At 33.9% G+C, this 19,474-nt stretch overlaps 1 protein-coding gene across 1 annotated transcript in view; it reads left to right on the top strand.

The window, feature by feature from the left end:
- The window catches only part of Abca3 (ATP binding cassette subfamily A member 3), a 124,121-nt gene that overhangs the window by 71,024 nt on the left and 33,623 nt on the right, over window positions 1-19,474 (top strand). Inside the window, exons 17-18 of the mRNA XM_081732148.1 lie at window positions 4,318-4,470; window positions 8,252-8,482. Of these exons, the coding sequence (XP_081588274.1) occupies window positions 4,318-4,470; window positions 8,252-8,482 (384 nt within the window). The remainder of the gene's footprint in view (window positions 1-4,317; window positions 4,471-8,251; window positions 8,483-19,474) is intronic.

The following is a 19,474-nucleotide window of genomic DNA, read 5'->3' as shown; positions in this document are numbered from 1 at the left end:
TGTCTACAGTTTTTATTAATGATAAAATGTGCAATCTTGAGAATGTAAAGGTTTTATTATATGCTGACGATATAAAACTTTTTAAAAAGGTGACAACTGTAAATGGCAAAACATGCATCAAAAGGTATTAGATAGTATTTATAAATGGGCTTGTGATAACGGTATGAGTATAAATAGCAGCAAATGCAAACATGTAACATATACATAGAAAATTCAGTAATTGATAACAAAATACAGTATAAGTAATAAAACTATAGAAAAGGTAGAATCTGTCAGGTACCTTGGAGTAACTTTTGATCATCAACTGATATTCAATCTCCATGGGAATGACGTTATCAAACATGCAAACATCGCAACAGGTAATTTTCTTAAAAACTGGTCGAATTTCAAGACTCATAACTCTATAGTATATAAAACTACTATATAAAACTCTTATCAGACCTAAACTTGAATTCGCAAGTGCGATTTGGTCAAACATTAGCAGAACAAATCATGATAAAACAGGAAGGGTCCAAAACAAAGGTTTATAAGATATGTATATTTTCATTTACATTTGTAATAATACTATTGTGATTACGAGAGATTATTAGAGGTTTTTAATCTAGATCTTTTATCACAAAGAAGAGAACAACAAACGTTAAGATTTTTAGAGTCCATTCTAGAAAATAATTATACAGTGAATATCTTGTACCAGTAAATAACATCTCATACAGAGTGCCAACTCACAGAGTAAGGAAAGCAAATTTATTGTGTAAGAACGGTACAAAGAACTCTGTATTAAGCACCTTACTTACTATGTTTAATAATAGAAGGCGGGACTCTTAGAAGTTAGGGTTATACTAGGTTTTTAGTACTTTTATAATGTTTTATTCTGTTATAACAACAATTCATACACTATTTTCTTTTATAAATAGTTATATTTTATTATTAGACAATCTAATCATTAAGATTAGGGCTATTTTAGTGATTTTATTTTGTTATATTTTACATTATATGACTCAGTTTTAAACTATGAAATGTTACAATATTACGATTATTACAATTACAATTACAAATACAAATATTACAATATTACAATTATTGTATTCTATTACGGAAGTTAGAGAAGAAATATTTAGAGAACTTCGAAATGTGGTGTTGGAGGAAGATGGAGAAGAAAATGGACAGAGAGAGCAACAAACGAAGATGTTTTAAAACGGATAGGGGAGAAAAGAACACTTCTAGCCACCATCCTTTGTAGAATGACCAATTGGATTGGACACATCTTGCGAAGAAATTGTCTTCTTCACAAAGCCATAGAAGGAAAGATGGAAGGGAAGCGAGGAATAGGAAAAAGAAGAACACAGCTAATCGATGATTTGAAAGATAGGAGAAAATATTGGGAGTTAAAAGAGGAAGCTGAAGATCGACAAAAGTGGAAGAAACATTTCCAGGCCCAAATCTAAAATTGAAAAACAAAAAAATCCTCATTAGCCCCAGGACCTGCCGAAAGGCAGAATACTTAATAATAAATAATAATATATGGTACTAACATTGAATTTTAAGCTTTTGAATTGAATTATACACAAATATTCAATAACCTTGTACAGTGCTATACTTGGCTAACGCTGTTCTTATCACTTTAAATATGTTATTAAATTAAATTATTATTAATAATATTTTTCCTTTAAAAACTCGAAGTTCGGCTAATTTATTATACATGAAACATTTCCAAATTTCATATGAACAGCATTAATGAACGCAAGATATTACAACAAAGTTTTCAAAAGCAATAAATTAAATTAAATGTCTATTCTTATTACAAAACAAACGCCTCATCCAGTTTCTTTCCATGTGATAGAGTGCCAAAAACCGATGAGATGTTGCCACGTCGCATAGAAACAGCTACGCGCAATATTAGATAAGATGTAGAACGAACTTCTCCGGAAACGCAAGAAATCTGCCTTCCTACCTCCTTAATAAATTCGAGACTTCTTGCATTCCAAGTGTCACTAGTCTCAGTAGCAATTGCAGATAAAACAAAATTTTCGAAAACATTGTTGTATTTTCTTTGCTTTTCAGCTCCTCTACAATTAGCAACAGCTCCAGCATTCACTAGAGGGAGACTTGAATAAGGGAATTAATCAACGCATGTAAAGTCCCATAAAAAGCATCTACCCCTCATCCACGGAACCAATGTCATGCCATCGGGTCACTTTCCATTCGAACGACAGCAACCAGGTTTGAGTATTGAAGGAATCCCAGCAGTATTAAGGGCTCATACAGTATACGGTATCATTAACGATGGAGTGGCGGGCGTATCTACCCGCACTCTTCATGCATGAAAGGTCGTAGAGGCCACGGTTAACCTGATCTTCACAAGCCGGACAGCGATGAGGCTCACAAACAGCTAGACCTAAACGTAAGGCAACAACAATTCGAAAGCTTTCATTTGGCAAATGAAGGCTTAAAGGCGGGGAAAGTGTCGCAATCAATCACACCCCGCTTCGGGAGATGAGGCAAAAAGGAGCCTAGCTTTATCTTTCTGAACAACAACAGATTGTAACAGATAGTTATGTGAGATGCAATTGGCGTATATCAAGATGACTGATAACACTTTTTGCCGATTTCTGGGAGGTTTGTGTCTGCTAAACTTGCCCACCTACTAGATCCTTCCTGAACTGAACCATTTGGGTCCAAACAATAACCCTGAGGAAGGAGAGACTCGACTAAAGGAAACGATCCGTGATAGGATGTTAAGAATGCAGGAATCGCCATATCCACAGCTCGTCAAATACCAAGACCACCCAAGCCAACAGGTAAACATGCTTGCATCCAAGAGCCGTCATTTAAGGAGCAGTTCAGAATTGAATCAAGGCCATTTTTCAGGACAATATCATATTTTTCCAGCAATGAAATCTCATGCAGAGGTGGAAAGCATCGTAAAAAATAGGTTAAGCAAGGGATTGATAAAGACGCCCGTAAAAGAAAAAAGAAAAAAAAAAAGCTGAATGGGCTGAAACTGAGGAAAGTCGAGCCAAGAACAATCCTAAATTAGATATTTTATTCAATAGCACGTGTGTAAGTGCTTCCGAGGTGAGAGCAGCACCTAGAAGACAAGCATTCTGAATTGTTAGAGAACATATGCCTGGAGCAACCTCATTAAATCTTCTTAAGATTTCGTCGAATCTTCTTAAGGTTTCATCTGAACCAAGACAACCAACCTCGCATTTAGAAAAGTTAAGTCATAAACCAAGAGCAGATTTCTTCTCATTTATTTGTATTAACGATGAAAGAACTACCTCAGGTTCACCACCAATTGTTCCAATTGGTCTAAGTACCAAATATTTAGTTCGGTGTCCAGTGATTTAACTAAACAATGAATAGTTATAGCGAAAAGGGCTGGGCCCAGGGGATCATCTTGTTGTACACCTCTCTGAGAAGAAATGGTGTTTCCGTCGAAAAACAGATCACTTGGTTGAGCATAGCGTTGATAGACATACGAATAAATCGAAAGGAAATCATTCAGCACTGCAGCAAGCATAGTATCCCGGCGAAGCTCATTAAATGCGTTACGAAAATCCAACTTTACGACCACCTTAGTAGCACTACGAGTAGCCGAGAAATAAGTTCGAGTTGCGTGAACAGCTGCCTCAGTACCATTAGGAACACAAACACCAAGCTGATGGGGGGATAAAAAGTTCTTAACCGGATCACGTATTCTAAAGCATTCAATTTTTGCCGATAATCCGCGCCAAATATTCCCAATCGCTAGAGTACCTTTGTTTATCTTGGTACGCTTTCCGCCAGTGCACTTGGTTGGATTTTAAAGTATTTTCTGCTAGCACTCACATGAACGTTTTAATCCAATAGACGTCTTATTGGCTTTGTCGTGTAGGTGACGTTTGTTATCAGCCAGCCCATCAAATGAGGTTATTGGTGTTTGGCGGTATTTGAAATGCTTGGTTGCCACACGCGAACAATTGTGTCACAGTGACTTGTGGGTGGTGTGTCGTTTTGCTGTGTTTCCTAGCGTATTGTAAGTCGCAACTTAACTGCGGCTTGGCAAGAACGCGTTGCAGACAGATCCATCCTTTAGGCGTGCCAAGATAAAAACAAATGTACTCTATGGGCCAAATACCACCACCCTTCTTTCTCAGCGCTGTAAGTTTGACACCAAAAAACAACGGTGTCCATAGGTAATTTTGCACAAATGATTAAATAAAACAAATCACACAAAGATTTTAAGAGTTTCTCCTTCGATTCCAGTACTTGACGAGAAAGAAGGTCTTAAAAATTATTAACATTATTATTTATTTTTTAAATTATTTTTTACAGGAATTTGATAATCCAGTGACGCTAGTACAAAATCTATCCAGTGCCGCCACAACAAATTTTACTCAAAACCTGGTTGACAGTTATGCAAGTTTACGGAAGAGAGGATCCATAGAGTGGTGTGAAAGGAATATGTCAGATTGTATTCTTACGAAGGTGAGTAAGATGCGTATCGAAAAATATCTAAAGTCATCGATTTTTTTTTGATATAATATAAATGTATCATGCTTTAAACAAGGGGAAAAAATGGTGTCTCTACTATTTTCTCAATATATAAAAATGTCGGGTTATTTTAGATGCTTCGCATTTGCCATACGTGATTTCAATGTATAAGAATATATTATATATATTATATATATATATATATATATATATATATATATATATATATATATATATATATATATATATATATATATATATATATATATATATTCAATACACAGGGCAAGCCAAAATGACGGACCCGATTTTAGATCTTTATTCTTTGAAATTTAAACTGTCAAAGTTTTCGTCAAACATATCACAAGTGTCCTAGTGTGCACCTTGCGTAACACGGCACGCAATAAGCCAATAGTTGATAATCAAGCACACAGAAAGGTCTCTGTTCTCCAATCAACGCCATTTTCCTTAACTGCTCGCTGCTGACGCCTAGCGGTAGAATGTGGAAACTAAATTTTGAAAGTTAATCTTTCGAAGCGCATGTCTCACAATAACATCTCTTTATTAAATTTCACAGAATTAATTTCTGAAATCGGGTCCATCATTTTGACTTATCCTGTATAGTCATTATACAGTATTTACTAGCAGTACTTCAATATTCAATTACGTTCAAAACTATTGTAATCTTCATCTTTTTGAAAACTTTTTATAACCTGTCTTGTGTTAAACTTTTATACTTTCTGGTGTCTCCTAAACTCCTTACTACAAGCTTCTAAATTAAATACTTATACCAGCCTAAGTTCCATAGAAAACGAACTCTAATTGCATTACTTTTGAATATGATTGTACCAATACCAATCTGGTATAGTGCAATGCATCTTCACCAAATTATTTAAAATATTACACATCATTTTACTAATATACTTGTATATATATATATATATATATATATATATATATATAGATAGATAGATAGATAGATAGATAGATAGATATAGATATAGATATATATATATATTGTATGGCGCTAAATTCGTTGTACAAAAGGAGAGGAGTGATTCCTGAGAGTAAAACCAAAAAAAAGTTCCAATAAAACATAGGGCGAAAACCCCATCGTTTACGTGTTATAGGCTGCCGAAAACATGAAAAAATGAATTTTAAAGGTTCATAGCTTCAAAACTATGGGACCTACTGTAGTCGGGTCAAGACTTCACTTAGGAACTAGTATGTGTCCTATCCAAAAATGTGTGTTTCAGAATCCTGAGGTGCTTCCATAACAATTTTTATAGAGGGAGTTTGGCTACGGGCCTTGGTATAAAGTACTCTCCAACTACCTCCATAAAAATTGTTGCGTGAGTACTTTAAAATTCTAAAACATGTATTTTTGGAGAGAGCACATACTAGTTCCAAAGTGAAGTCTTGACCCGACTACAGTAGGTCCCATAGTTTTGGAGCTATGGACCTTTAGAATTCATTTTTTCATGTTTTCGGCAGTCTATAACACGTAAACGATGGGGTTTTCGCCCTATGTTTATTGGAACTTTTTTTGGTTTTACTCTCAGGAATCACTCCTCTGCTTTTGTACAACGAATTTAGCGCCATACTGTATATAGATAGATAGATAGATAGATACATAGTTAGATATAGATAACAACGCGGTACTATAATAATAAAACATTTATTGGAAATTAATTTATTTTATCAAGTACAGTAAATATATCTCAAATAAACTGTTGCTTGGAATTGTAACGTGTGAAACAAGAGAGTCTCTACGTCATGCCATTATCGAACCGTTCGACGTGTTGCTGAAAAATCGCTATCACACTGCTGGAGGACCGTAACGAGCAAGATGTTGAGCAACCATATCGCACACGTATTCGATGGGCGACATGTTAGGTGACAATGCGGTCCAGGAAAACGTCGGAGGGAAAAGTAAACATACAAAAGAAACTATAAAAATTATGGTGTTAAAAACTCCAAAACAGTAAAGCAAATAGCGATGTAAAAGGAAGAACTGACTTCCTTGCAGAAATAGTCAAGTACATATTAAAGACAGCACCGATATTGTACTGTACAATCTTAATCAGAATGTAATAAGATATTGGTCTTGAGTTTACTTAAGCATCCGTCCGTTCATACGTTTCAACGACAGCTTGTCGTCATCTTCAATACGTACTATTTTTTTTAACGTTGCTTTGTGGATTTACATTACCGGTAATATTCCTGTAATGTACAAAAATTATTATCATACCCATGCTTTTAACTTGTTCCTATATACGTTTCGACGAGTGCTTGTTGTTATCCTCAGTACGTACCAATTAAGGATTTTTTTTTTCTACGTTGCTTTTTGGATTCACATTACCGGTAATATTCTTGTAACGTACAAAAATTATTATTATACCTATGCTTTTAACTTTGTTCGTATATACGTTTCAACTAGTGCTTGTCATCATCTTCAGAACATACCCATTAAGGATTTTCTTACGTTACTTTGTGGATTCAAATTACTGTAATATTCCTGTAACATAGAAAAATTATCATTATACTCATGCTTTTAACTTGTTCGTCTATACGTTTCTACGAGTATTTCTTGCCATCTTCAGTACGTACCCATTAAAGTTTTTTTTTTTTTTCACAACACGTAATATTTCTGCAACGTAGAAAAAAATATTATTATTATACTTCATTGATACCAAACACAATCTTGGATTTATTTTAAAAAGAACCTACTTCAAGGGTTAATGTACTTCACAATCACCACCATGTTTGGCTTTCTGCTATGCCTTTGGTTCAAAGTCGAGACGGAAGAAAACTGATAACTCTAAAATCTAAAAGGCTTATCTGGGCTAGTATTTGAAGAAAACTGATAACTCTAAAATCTAAAAGGCTTATCTGGGCTAGTATTTGAAGAAAACTGATAACTTTAAAATCTAAAAGGCTTATCTGGGCTAGTATTTGAAGAAAACCGATAACTCTAAAATCTAAAAGGCTTATCTGGGCTAGTATTTGAAGAAAACTGATAACTCTAAAATCTAAAAGGCTTATCTGGGCTAGTATTTGAAGAAAACTGATAACTCTAAAATCTAAAAGGCTTATCTGGGCTAGTATTTCGGGAAAATGCCAGTGCTTACATGAGCACACGAAGACTTGATCAAAGAACTTAAAAAGTCCGTTACTGAATTCTCTATGCCTGTCGTGTGTTTGTGTGTGTGTGTGTTTTATTTGCGATTTTTTTTCCAATTTTTAGCCCTCCATTCGATAGAGCATCAAAAAATATCTGACAAATGATTGAATTTTTCGCGTCACTCTTACCGTTCCCGAGACATTGGCCAAAGAAAAGTTCGAATTTCTAGATATTTAAGGAGCCATATCTCGGGAATCGTAAGTCATAGAGAGAAGATATTTTGCGAATTTTTGCGAGAAAGAGAAAGTGTGAATAAGAAAAGTTACTTTTAAATGTAGGAACAATGACAGTTATCCTTCCCGCTCCATCTCTCCATTCTTTTTAAGTTCGTTCTGGCAATGTTCTTAAAGCATTCTAAACTGGTTATCCAATATGAATCTTATCCAATACCATACGCAAGGGCGGAGTTCGGGGTTTAAACTCGTTCTTAAATAAGACATTATGGAAAAATACACATTTATTATATTAAGATGTAAGATATAAGTACCTAAACGCGCGCCCCATTGATGAAATTCTATGTGCACTACTGATCCTATAAGTTCATTAAGTAATTTTAGAATGTATAGTGAGCTGTTTCTCTTTTCGTTTCAGTCGAGTGAAAATATAGGCCACGTGACGAGAAAATACATTGTTGCAGCAAACTTTAATCATGATCCAGAAACCAACCAGACCAACATAACTGGATGGTTCAACAATCAGCCTTATCATAGCCGTCCTATTTCGCTCAGCATTATAGAGAACGCTCTTCTTCATTCCCTCAAAGGGAACAACTACAGTTTGAACATAGTGAATCATCCACTGCCTTTCAGTCAACAAACACAAGTAAGTAACGGTTATTAAGGGTGTCGAATAACGACGCCATCTTTAATTTTTAGCTCATTGACTTATATGTAGAATATTTTTGTCCTGTCTTCTTTGAAATGCAGTAGAATTTTTATGATGTTTTATTGCTTTCTTTTTCAAGTTCAGTTAAATGTCCCTTGCTTTGTCAAAATACACGTATTTGTATTATGTGTAAATCTAACATTACTTACATGAAATTTGATTTATTAGTATTAAAATGATAATATATAGACATTTGAACATAGTAATAACTGCAATTCCACCTTTTTATATTCGAACGTATTCTCTTTTCTTCTAGCACAAATATTTTTAAAAACTATGAAACATGTACTCCCATGCGCAAAAAAAATTGCGCGTATACTGTAACTCACGATTTTTCGCAATTATTTCATTTTCCTTATGTTTATGGGTAAAATTCAGTTATTAGTATGTGGAGATAATAGAAAGCAATCCATCTAAGGAGATATTTCCAAAAAATATAATAAAATAATAAAAATATAAGCAAAAAACAAAATTATGTTCGGTTTTGTGTATACTGGCAATATTGTTTTCGAGGGAATTTTTGGAGTAGCACACCACGATTGTAGAGGGAATTACAGAATTGGTAACAGAACAGGGGGAGAATTGAATCAAGGAACAGTGGAGTAAAATATTGCATTTATTGGCTTAAATCTAGGGTGTAAATTGCCTGCCAAATATAAATTAGCTTCTGTAACCAAGATGTTTTACGGAAATATATAAACAAACATAAAAACTGTTGTCTTAAGTTTGGAAGTGACATGCTCTATATCCATGAGCATTTATTTCTTAAGAAGAAGATAGGCAACAAAAGAAAGTCTGTGTGGTCAAGTGGGTAGAGTGATAGATTAATAGTTCTTATACTGTTTTGACCCCAGATCGAATCCTATCCGATCCTGTTCAATTTTTTTTATTTAAAAAACATTGTAGAAAGTGCATAATTTTTATGTTAATAAGAACCGAAACAATATAATAATGAAATAACTTTTGGTTTTTCTGATGACGTATTTATTCAGAATTAGCTTACTATTTATTACTAATAGCGATTGTTTTTAGTTTATGGTATGTTATGCTTAATCATTCCCTCTCCGTTTTTTTTTTTTTTTTTTTTTTTTTTTTTTAACAGCAGAAGTAACTTCAAACTTCAACTCACTGCGAGTGTGTCTATAAAAAACAAAACAAGCGCGACCTGCAGCTTTCACACAGCGTGACGAACATATTCACAACCATAGCTCGTTGTCTGTTCTAGTGTTTCTGTGTGTGTGTGTTCCTTTTTAGAGTATTGACTCTCTCTCTCTCTCTCTCTCCTTTTGTTTCATATCAACAAGTGCAACAAATGCAAGTCTGTGTAAAAAAAAAAAAATCAAGAATGCTTCTTTGTGAATAGCACGAATGCTTCCGACGAATTATACAGTAGCGTGAAAAACTGATAATAAAATTATGATAATAAAATGAACATGCATAAGCTTCTTTTTCTAGCGTGACAACACATTAAACAGAAAAAATTAAATTTTTGGGATTACAAATTATCACATTACGTGTCGGTGTAGGCCTATTCGTTTTCACGTTCGAGCGACGAAAGAAGAAAGTGTGGTTATGGTTATAAAAACCGAATACCAGATTTCAATGAATTCAAGTTACATGGCTCCTACATATCAAAAAAATGATTTTTCGATGTCTGTCCATCTATTCGTCTCTCAGTTCGTCACGCTTTTACACGCACTCAAATAGAGGCCATACTGTTCAACGTATCTGGACCGAATTCTAGACATAACGTTTTAATAACATACTATCTTTCGAATTTTATGTCCTTCGACATCTAAAAGTAAGGGTAATTTACTGAAGGATTAAAATTTAAAACAATTGAATTTTCTCAAGTAAAAAAAGCTGTGACGATTTTATTTACTTTTTATAAATATATATTTTATTAACGAATCTCCACCGCATATGAATAATGTTTCTGAAAAAATATATATGGTGTAATTTACTGTATGGTATGCGTTCTTTTTGCAGAATTTTCTCAATCACATTTCATAAATAAACGTATCATTAATAACCTAACAAACAACTCGTTCGAAGGAGTAGCTTAATCTTAGGATGAGCTTTACCCCAATAGTTTTCCCATTAACGATTCAGGCAATTTTGTTCATATTTCGTAAAGAAATGTTTCATTAATAAACTAACATACAGCATAAATCGTTTATTCCGATAACATACAGAAGAAATGGTTTTCTCAAGGGTTGAATTTTTTTGGACAATTTTCTCAGTAATAACTGAGACAAATTTGTTCTAATTTCAGTAAAATATTTTCTGTAATAATCTTACAATATGGTATAACTCGCTTGTTCCGAAAAGAAAAATCCAAAAGAGATACTTTGACAGTGATTTTTTTCCCCAATGATTTGCTTAAAAATTACTCGATATACTGTCAAAATTACAGATAGAAGAGTTTACCTTTGGGGGTAAGCTTTTCACGATGACCTTCCTAAAAAACACTCAGGAGATGTTTGTTGTTCATATTTTATAAAAACATGTGATATAAATAACCTAGCTATATGGTATAATTCCCTCATCCGGAAAAACTAGAAATGGTATATTACTTTTGACAGTAAGTTTTACCCTGCGATTTTCTCAAGAACGACTCAGGCGATTGTGTTCGTATTTCATAAATAAATGTTTTACGAAAACACTAACAATATAGCATAGCTCGTTTGTCCTGAAAAGATCCACAAGGGATAATTTATTCTTGGGGGTGACTTTTTTCATGATTTTCTCAGAAATTACTCAGACGCTTTTGCTTATAGTTCACATACAATTATATCCTTAATAATTCTAATATATGGATCAAGTTATTTCTAACGAAAATATGACCAATGGGTACTTTACTTTTGGGCAAAGTTTCTTCTAGCAAAGTTTTCCAAAACATTATTTTATTCGCAATTTCCCAAATAAAAGTTTCAATAATAGTTACAGCCTAACATAAGTCAGTGTAAAAAATTCGAGCGAGAAAGTACAGTGCGTTTGCTCCGTATCCTTTCTTAAATATATTTTTTAATGTTACACCTAATCACAATTTTCCGAACAAAATCGAAACTTCTTTTTAAATGTGCCTTGTCGTGGTCAAATGGTTCAAGTGCATTGGTTCTGGATTTGATTTCCAGTGAGAGCTAGTGTATTTTCATCCAAGAGATGTGACACGTCGGTGCAAAGAAAAAAGTGTTTAAATAAGCCTAACCAAGCTAATCAACAAAAGAAATAATACAATGTTACGAAATTATCGTAAAAATGTTGTTAATATTATGTAGGTGCGACTGAAATGTCGAAACGATTATTGTCAATTCCGAAGGCCTTTGTTTTCGTCCAGCGGGAGCTCATGTGGTTCGGATTCTACGTTAATCAGTAGGCCCACGTCTCATATAGCCTCGCTGCTGAAAGGGACGTTAAACTCAAAATCACATCACACATCTTTGTTTTCGCCTTTGTTTTAAATGTCTCTGTTCATGAGCTCCTTAGTGGCTAAGCGGTTAGCGTACGCACCTTTGGCATGGAAGACCCGGCTTCGATTCCCGGCGAGAGCTCACGTGCTTCGGAGTCCACGTTAATCAGTAGGCCGACGTCTCATATAGCTTCGTTGCTGAGCGAGACGTTAAACTCAAACTCATTGTCTTTGTGTATGGTTTTGCATATACGTGGCATGGACATTAAATTTTGATTTCTACGCCATATGTATCTAATTACATACACAGCATACTAATTACATTACGAACACAACAAACTTGGAATATCTACATTGTTTGCGTATGGAAAATAATCACGCTCTACTGCACAGGAGAGCCGTGTGTATGGAATTCCATACACATGGCAATCAACGTAATAAGAAATGTATAATAATAAGAATTAATAATAATAAACAGAAAACGATACGATCACTTACATAATTTATAAATATAAGTTAACATTTAATAAGCATATAACTGCAATGGAATTAAGTTGTTTCTCTCTCTCCCTGAACGCAACAGCCCTTATTGTGCTAAGGCGTAGAAGGGAACTTGTGGCACTCACGATTTGGGGCGGTGTGTGGTCACAACTTCGGATCCCTTTGTTGTTAGTCCTAGCTTTCTAGACGGATGCGGTTATTCCCGGTAGAATATACAAGCAAATAGATTTTGTATTACTATTAAAGTAAATAATTATACTCATTCCCTCAATGTGATACTTGTGGTTGCTTAACCGTATGCAGACAGCTGATCCATGGAAGAATCGTTGATAATAATAATAATAATAATAATAATAATAATAATAATAATAATAATAATAATAATAATAATAATAATAATAATAATAAATAACAGAAGCTCGACAAATATTCTTGCAAATAATAGGAAAAAGTTTGCGTCACACAGTTCACTTTGCTGGACATACCAGTGTGCCGCGTTATACCGATTGTGGCACACTGGAATATAGGGTATGTTTTTTTTTTTTTTTTTTCAACTATTCCAACTGCTTCAATTGAAATGGATCTATAATAATAAGAGAGTGAATTTAGTCTTCTTACCCTTCGATTTAGAAATAAGGTTCGCGAGAATTTCATAAAAGAATAATATACTCAGAATTGTATATAGTAGTTTGTTTTATTCGAAATTACATACTTCCTGCAACTGTTTTTTGATTCTGAAATTACTTAAAGAAGAAAGGGACTACTTTATGAAAACTTGATGATGGACACATTTGTTAAAAAATACCAGCTTTCGTGAAATATTGCTTATAGACAGGGGCGGATTAAGGCTTTTGGAGATCTAGAACCGACTGTTTTAAAGGGGCCCTATGTTAAGAATAGTTCCAGTGCATAAATTTTCTCTTCTGCCTTCCACAGCCTCATAGGCTTATGGAACTACCGAGAACTATGCTGTAATATTTGAATGTGCTCCAAGTTTAGAATAATTAGTTTAGTTAAATTCATTATTAACAATTAAATAATTGCATTCATTATTAACAGGTAAATGCTGCTGATAGAAAGACTTAAATCTAGCGATACCGCGAGCGTAACGAGCGGGGAAAAAAAATAGCATCGGTCTGAAGCCTATAATATAATAAGTTGATTACTATATTTTAGTATTAAACAGAGGGATTTTAAAGGGCCCCCTGAGGTTGGGGCCCCGTAGTCTGGGCTCCATTGGCTCCGCCCTTAATCCGCTAATGCCTATAGATTATAAATTAAAGGGGACGGGCCGGGTCCGTTCTAAAAATTCCGGCCCGTGCAGACCTCTAGCCCCTGTGTATATGCTATCTTTGAAAATACAGTAGAGTTTCGCTTATCCGACATGAAACAGGCAGGCAGAACGCCGGATAATATGGATGTATTAAGGAAAGACCTATTAAAAGTCAAACTATGATATAATTTTACATATTACGCATCTAATTATCATGTTTTGCAAGAAACAAATACAATGCATTGACTCAGTGACGTATCCAGCGTGAGGTCCTGGAAGCTGTCCCTTACCAAACCTCAAGCACTTTTTAATAAACCTACTTTTTCCCTTTTGAGGTTCTTTTATGTCAGATTACTTTGAGTCAGTGTCCAAACTGTGGACAATGCGTTGTTGTTATAATTCTAACAAGTAACACTTCCCAAGTGTAACACTCCGATTTTGATAAAATTTGGCAGGTAGATACTACACATAAAATAAACAAATAAGTGCTTCTTTATTTTATTTTTTGCTGAAAAACGGTTTTAGAGGGCAAAAGCCCTCACCCAAAATTTTGAAAGTTGACGCCCGAAAGGCAAAAACAAGTGGACCAAAGTGAACGAAATTGTGAACAGATATTGCGGACATAAAATTAGGAAATACGTGTTTTGTATTTTCCTGGAAAAAACTTTTAGGTGGGGCACAGACCCCTCCAAACCTTTGATCATGAAATATCAAAAGTGCTAATAACAGTATGCCAGAAGTGCCTAAATTTACACGAAGAATTGGAACAAAACTTTGTGTTAGTACAATAAGCAAAAAATAAACAAATACGGCTTTTTTATTTCCTGCGAAAAAACGGTTTTAGGGGGCAAAAGGTCCCACCCAGAATTTTGAAATTGGACGCAAGAAAGGGAAGAAGAAATGGACCGAACTGAATGAAATTGTTCACAAATGTTGTAGAGGTAAGATGAGGGAATACGTGCTTCGTATTTTCCTGAAAAGAAAAATAAAAACTGTTGAGTGGGCCGAGGCGTTGAGTGTCGGAAGGAGAGGACCGAAGCGAATGAAATTGTCTGTAGATATTGGATATGAAAAATAAAGTCTCTCGTGTTTCACAAGCGTCTCCATCAGATTTCTTCAAATTTGGCAGATCAACAACAAGCACAAACAGCGTATTTTCTAGTATATCACGAGGCAACTTTAACCCTTATAATGTTTTTCCGCATAAACAAAAACAAGTGCCGATTAATTTCCTGTTTGTTGTTGATGTGCCAAAATTGATAGGGACATCTTAAAAACACGAAAGTCCTTATTTTAATACAGTCTATACAATATCTACACACAATTTCATTTGCTTCGGTCCATTCCTTCCTGCACTTTTACGGTAATATTTACTTTTTTTTTTTTTTTTTTGGAGGGGCTCTAGACACTTTTTGTCGTACAAATTAAAACGCATTTCATTTATTGTTTTGCAAATTGTCCCTATACGAAGTTTCGTTGCAATTCTCCATACTCTTTAGGAACTTGTGATGTATACTTATTTGCACTTTTAATATTTCGTAATCAACAGCTTAGAAGGTCCGTTCCCCACTCAACCGCTTTTTTTCCAGGAAAATACGAAACACAATTACCTCAATTTACGTCTAGAATATCTATGCACGATTTCAAAATTTTGGGTGGGGAATTCTGCCCCCTAAAACCATTTTTTCGCAGAAAATAAACCTGTATTCGTTTGTTTTTTGCGTATTGTCCCTACACAATGTGTCGTTCAAATTCTTCATGTCCTTTAAGCACTTCTGACATACTATTATTAGCACTTTTGATATTTCACGATCAAAGTTTTGGAGGGGTCTGTGTCCCACCCAAACGTTTTTCTTTTTTTTTTTTTTTTCAGGAAAATACGGAACCCGTATTCCCTCATTTTTTGTCTGCAATATCTTTGCACAATTTCATTCATTTCGGTTCACTTCTTTTTGCTTTCGGGCGTCAACTTTGAAAATTTTGGATGGGGGCTTTTGTCCCCTAAAACCATTTTTCCGCAGAAAATAAAAAACAGGTATTCGTTTAGTTTTTGCGTATTGTCCATACACAAAGTGTCGTTGGAATTCTTCGTCCTTTACACACATCAGACATATTGTTACTAGCACTTTTGATATTTCATGATCAAAGGTTTGGAGGGGTCTGTGCCCCACCTAACCGTTTTTCCAGGAAAATACAAAACACGTATTCCTTCATTTTACGTCTGCCATATCTGTGCACAATTTCGTTCACTTTGGTCCACTTTTTTTGTCTTTCGGGCGTTAACTTTCAAAATTTTGGGTGAGGGTTTTTGCCCTCTAAAACCGTTTTTCCGCAGAAAATTAAAAAAAAAAACATGTATTCGTTTATTTTATGTGTAGTATCTGCCTGTCAAATTTTATCAAAATCGGAGTGTTACACTTGGGAAGTGTTACTTGTAAGAATATACCGTAATGCCATTGATACCAGGTGGAATTAAAGAATACTTTTAAATGGGATTACAATTTCGTTTCCGTTCTGTTTATAACATTACTGTATTAGAACGATACACTCATTGCCATTTGTTATTTTTGTTATGTGATATACGTAGCAGACAGTTTTCCTTACATGTCTCTAGATCTTTTTTTTTTATTTCGTTTGTGTTAGAATGCAGTTTGACCGGTTCATAAATGAAAAGTAAGAAATGTTTAAGAGAAAAACAGAACTGTCTCATTATTATTATTATTATTATTATTATTATTATTATTATTATTATTATTATTATTATTATTATTATTATTATTATTATTATTACTATTGATATTTTTGAAACATTAGAATTACGTGCTTACGAGTTTTCGTGTCGGGCCCCCTCCGAAAAGTAACGCTGGATATGTGCCTGCACTGAATGACAGACGTATGACTCAAGGTATAGACGGGCGTGCTAGGCGATCGAGTCCGGAGCATCAAAAACAGACTAAGACCACAACTTGCAGTTTTTCATGCCGCTTGATGCTGCTTTTTACCTGGTATGATATGTCGGCTAATAATGTGAAATAAACGAAGGTCAAGACCATGGCGTATTGGTGTTTCATGCACCTAGACCTGTAAAATATTTGTGCCGAAAACATCTTTCACCCACTAGCTAATGGTATGATCGCACATCTTGCCTTATAAAGTATAGTCTTATAAAGAATATATATAGCATGCTAAAAACCTAAAGACCAAATTCAATGATTTTCTATAGTTTTCTTTTTTAATAACGGGAAACTTGTTTATTTCATCACGATAAATCACGTTTGATACTAAGATGTCTGTTTCTGTCTATATATATTTTTCATACTTTATTGGAGACAAATTTGTTTTTTTTTTCTTTTTTTTCTTTTTTTGTTTTTTTTTTCAAGAAAAGAGAATGATAAAAGAAGCTATATAACAGCATAAACTGAAAGCAATGGCTATTACTAATAGTACACTAATTCTAAATGAATACGTCATCAGAGGAAACAAAAAGTTATTTCTTTATTGTATTGTTTCAGTTTTTATTAACATACAAATTATACACTTCTATAATGTTTCGTAAAAAAAAAAAAAAAAAAAAAAAAGAATGAACAGGATCGGATGAGATTCGATCTGGGGTCAAAACAGTATAACAATTACTAGTCCGTCACTCTACCCACTTGACCACACAGACTTTCTTTTCTTACCTACCTTTTTCTTAAGAAATAAATGCTCACGGCTATAGAGCATGTCACTTCCAAACTTAAGACAACAGTTTTTATGTTTGTTTATATATTTCCGTAAAACATCTTGGTTACAGAAGCTAATTTATATTTGGCAGACAATTTACACCCTAGATTTAAGCCAATAAATGCAATATTTTACTCCACTGTTCCTTGATTCAATTCTCCCCCTGTTCTGTTACCAATTCTGTAATTCCCTCTACTATCGTGCTGTGCGACTCCAAAAATTCCCTCGAAAACATTATTGCCAGTATACACAAAACCGAACATAATTTTGTTTTTTGCTTATATTTTTATTATTTTATTATATTTTTTGGAAATATCTCCTTAGATGGATTGCTTTTTATTATGTCCACATACTAATAACTGAATTTTACCCATAAACATAAGGAAAATGAAATAATTGCGAAAAATCGTGAGTTACAGTATACGCGCAATTTTTTTTGCGCATGGGAGTACCTCATGTCTAAAATGATTGTCGCATATCTATAACTGTCTTCTTGTAAGAATATAATTTGGTAATGATTTTGCAGAGTACTTTCAATACTCATACTATATTTATAATCGGGAAATGTATATTTACGGTAAATTTCATAGGAAAAGAATTATAAATACGAAAATTAGAATGAGTATAACAAAATGTTGCTAAACGGACAAGAAAGTTTTATTTTCATTTTATTGTTCTTATTTACTGCTCTTTTGACATGAAATTTGCCACATACATGTCTTTGCCGATTATACACATAGTAACATTATAAGAAATACCGGGCGAATTCGTTATCAAATTATATTCCTACAACAACACATTTATAGGCATGTGACAATAATTTTGAACATGAGTGTACGTATTAATTGATTAAAATGAAAGGTCAAAACATTAAGTCTAAGGTATTTCGAGAAATGGACATCTTACTATAATAATTGCAACCCTCACCCCGCTTCTTCACACATCTTTTGTTCTTTCCTATATAAAACATCAAAAAAAAAAAAAAAAACTATGAAACACGTATCTACGATGTCTGCAAAATCCTGAAACACGTATCTACGTTTGAAAAATGATTACACATGTATTTTAAATGAGAAGTCCAAATACCGAATTCCATGTCCCTAACTTTAAGGGATTCCAACATACGGTCATCTTGTTATAATAACTGTAATTCAACCACTTTTTTCGTGCCCATCGCAATTTTGTTCCCTTAGAGATTGAAATTATGGATGCTTATAATAATTGTAATTCTGCCTCTTTGCTACCCATGTTTTTGTTTCTTTTCTAAATCAAATATGAGAAACGCTGAAGCACATATCGAATTATTTTAAATGAGAAACCGAAATACAGAATTCCATGTCTCTAATCTTAAGTGATTCCGAGACACGAGGATTTTATTATAATAACTGTAATTTCGACCCCATTTTCCTTCTCATTCCCTCTTCTTGAATTACCCTCTTCTTCCCTTCTAAGTCAAATACGAAAAAAAAAAATCAGAAAACACATGTCTATTTATTTTAAATGAGAAGTCCATATACCAAATTTCATATCTGTAACCGTCAGAGATTCCGAGATATGGACATTTTAATATAATAATTGCGCTTCAATTTCCCCCTCCTCCAATCCTCTTCGAATTTACAAAAAAAAAAAAAAAAAAAAAAAAAACTTCCTTCCTTAGTAGTACCTTACGTCACAAATCCTATGCACTGTCAAACTTTGAAATTTCTAGCTGAAGATGTTTGGCCTGGGCATTGATTAGTCTATCAGTCATTCAATCAGGACTTCTTCCCTTATATGTAGAGATATATAATAAAGTCTAATTTCACTAAACAAGGGACTTTTAAATAGATTTGAAGATTGATTAATTGATTGTTGGGTTTAATGGAGACGTCAGCATCGAGGCTATTTGTCTCCGTCACGAAAAAATATTTGAAGGAGAAACCATTAAAATTTCTGTTCAACTAATATATATTAAGGGTCAATTGCTCCGAAATTATGGACCTACCGTAGTCGGGTCAAGACTTAATTTAGGAACTAGTAT

This window comes from Thermobia domestica, chromosome 11 (genome assembly GCF_964235325.1).
Source record: "Thermobia domestica chromosome 11, izTheDome1.hap1.1, whole genome shotgun sequence".
Classification (NCBI taxonomy): domain Eukaryota; kingdom Metazoa; phylum Arthropoda; class Insecta; order Zygentoma; family Lepismatidae; genus Thermobia; species Thermobia domestica.
This window is presented reverse-complemented; position numbering and strand designations above follow the sequence as displayed.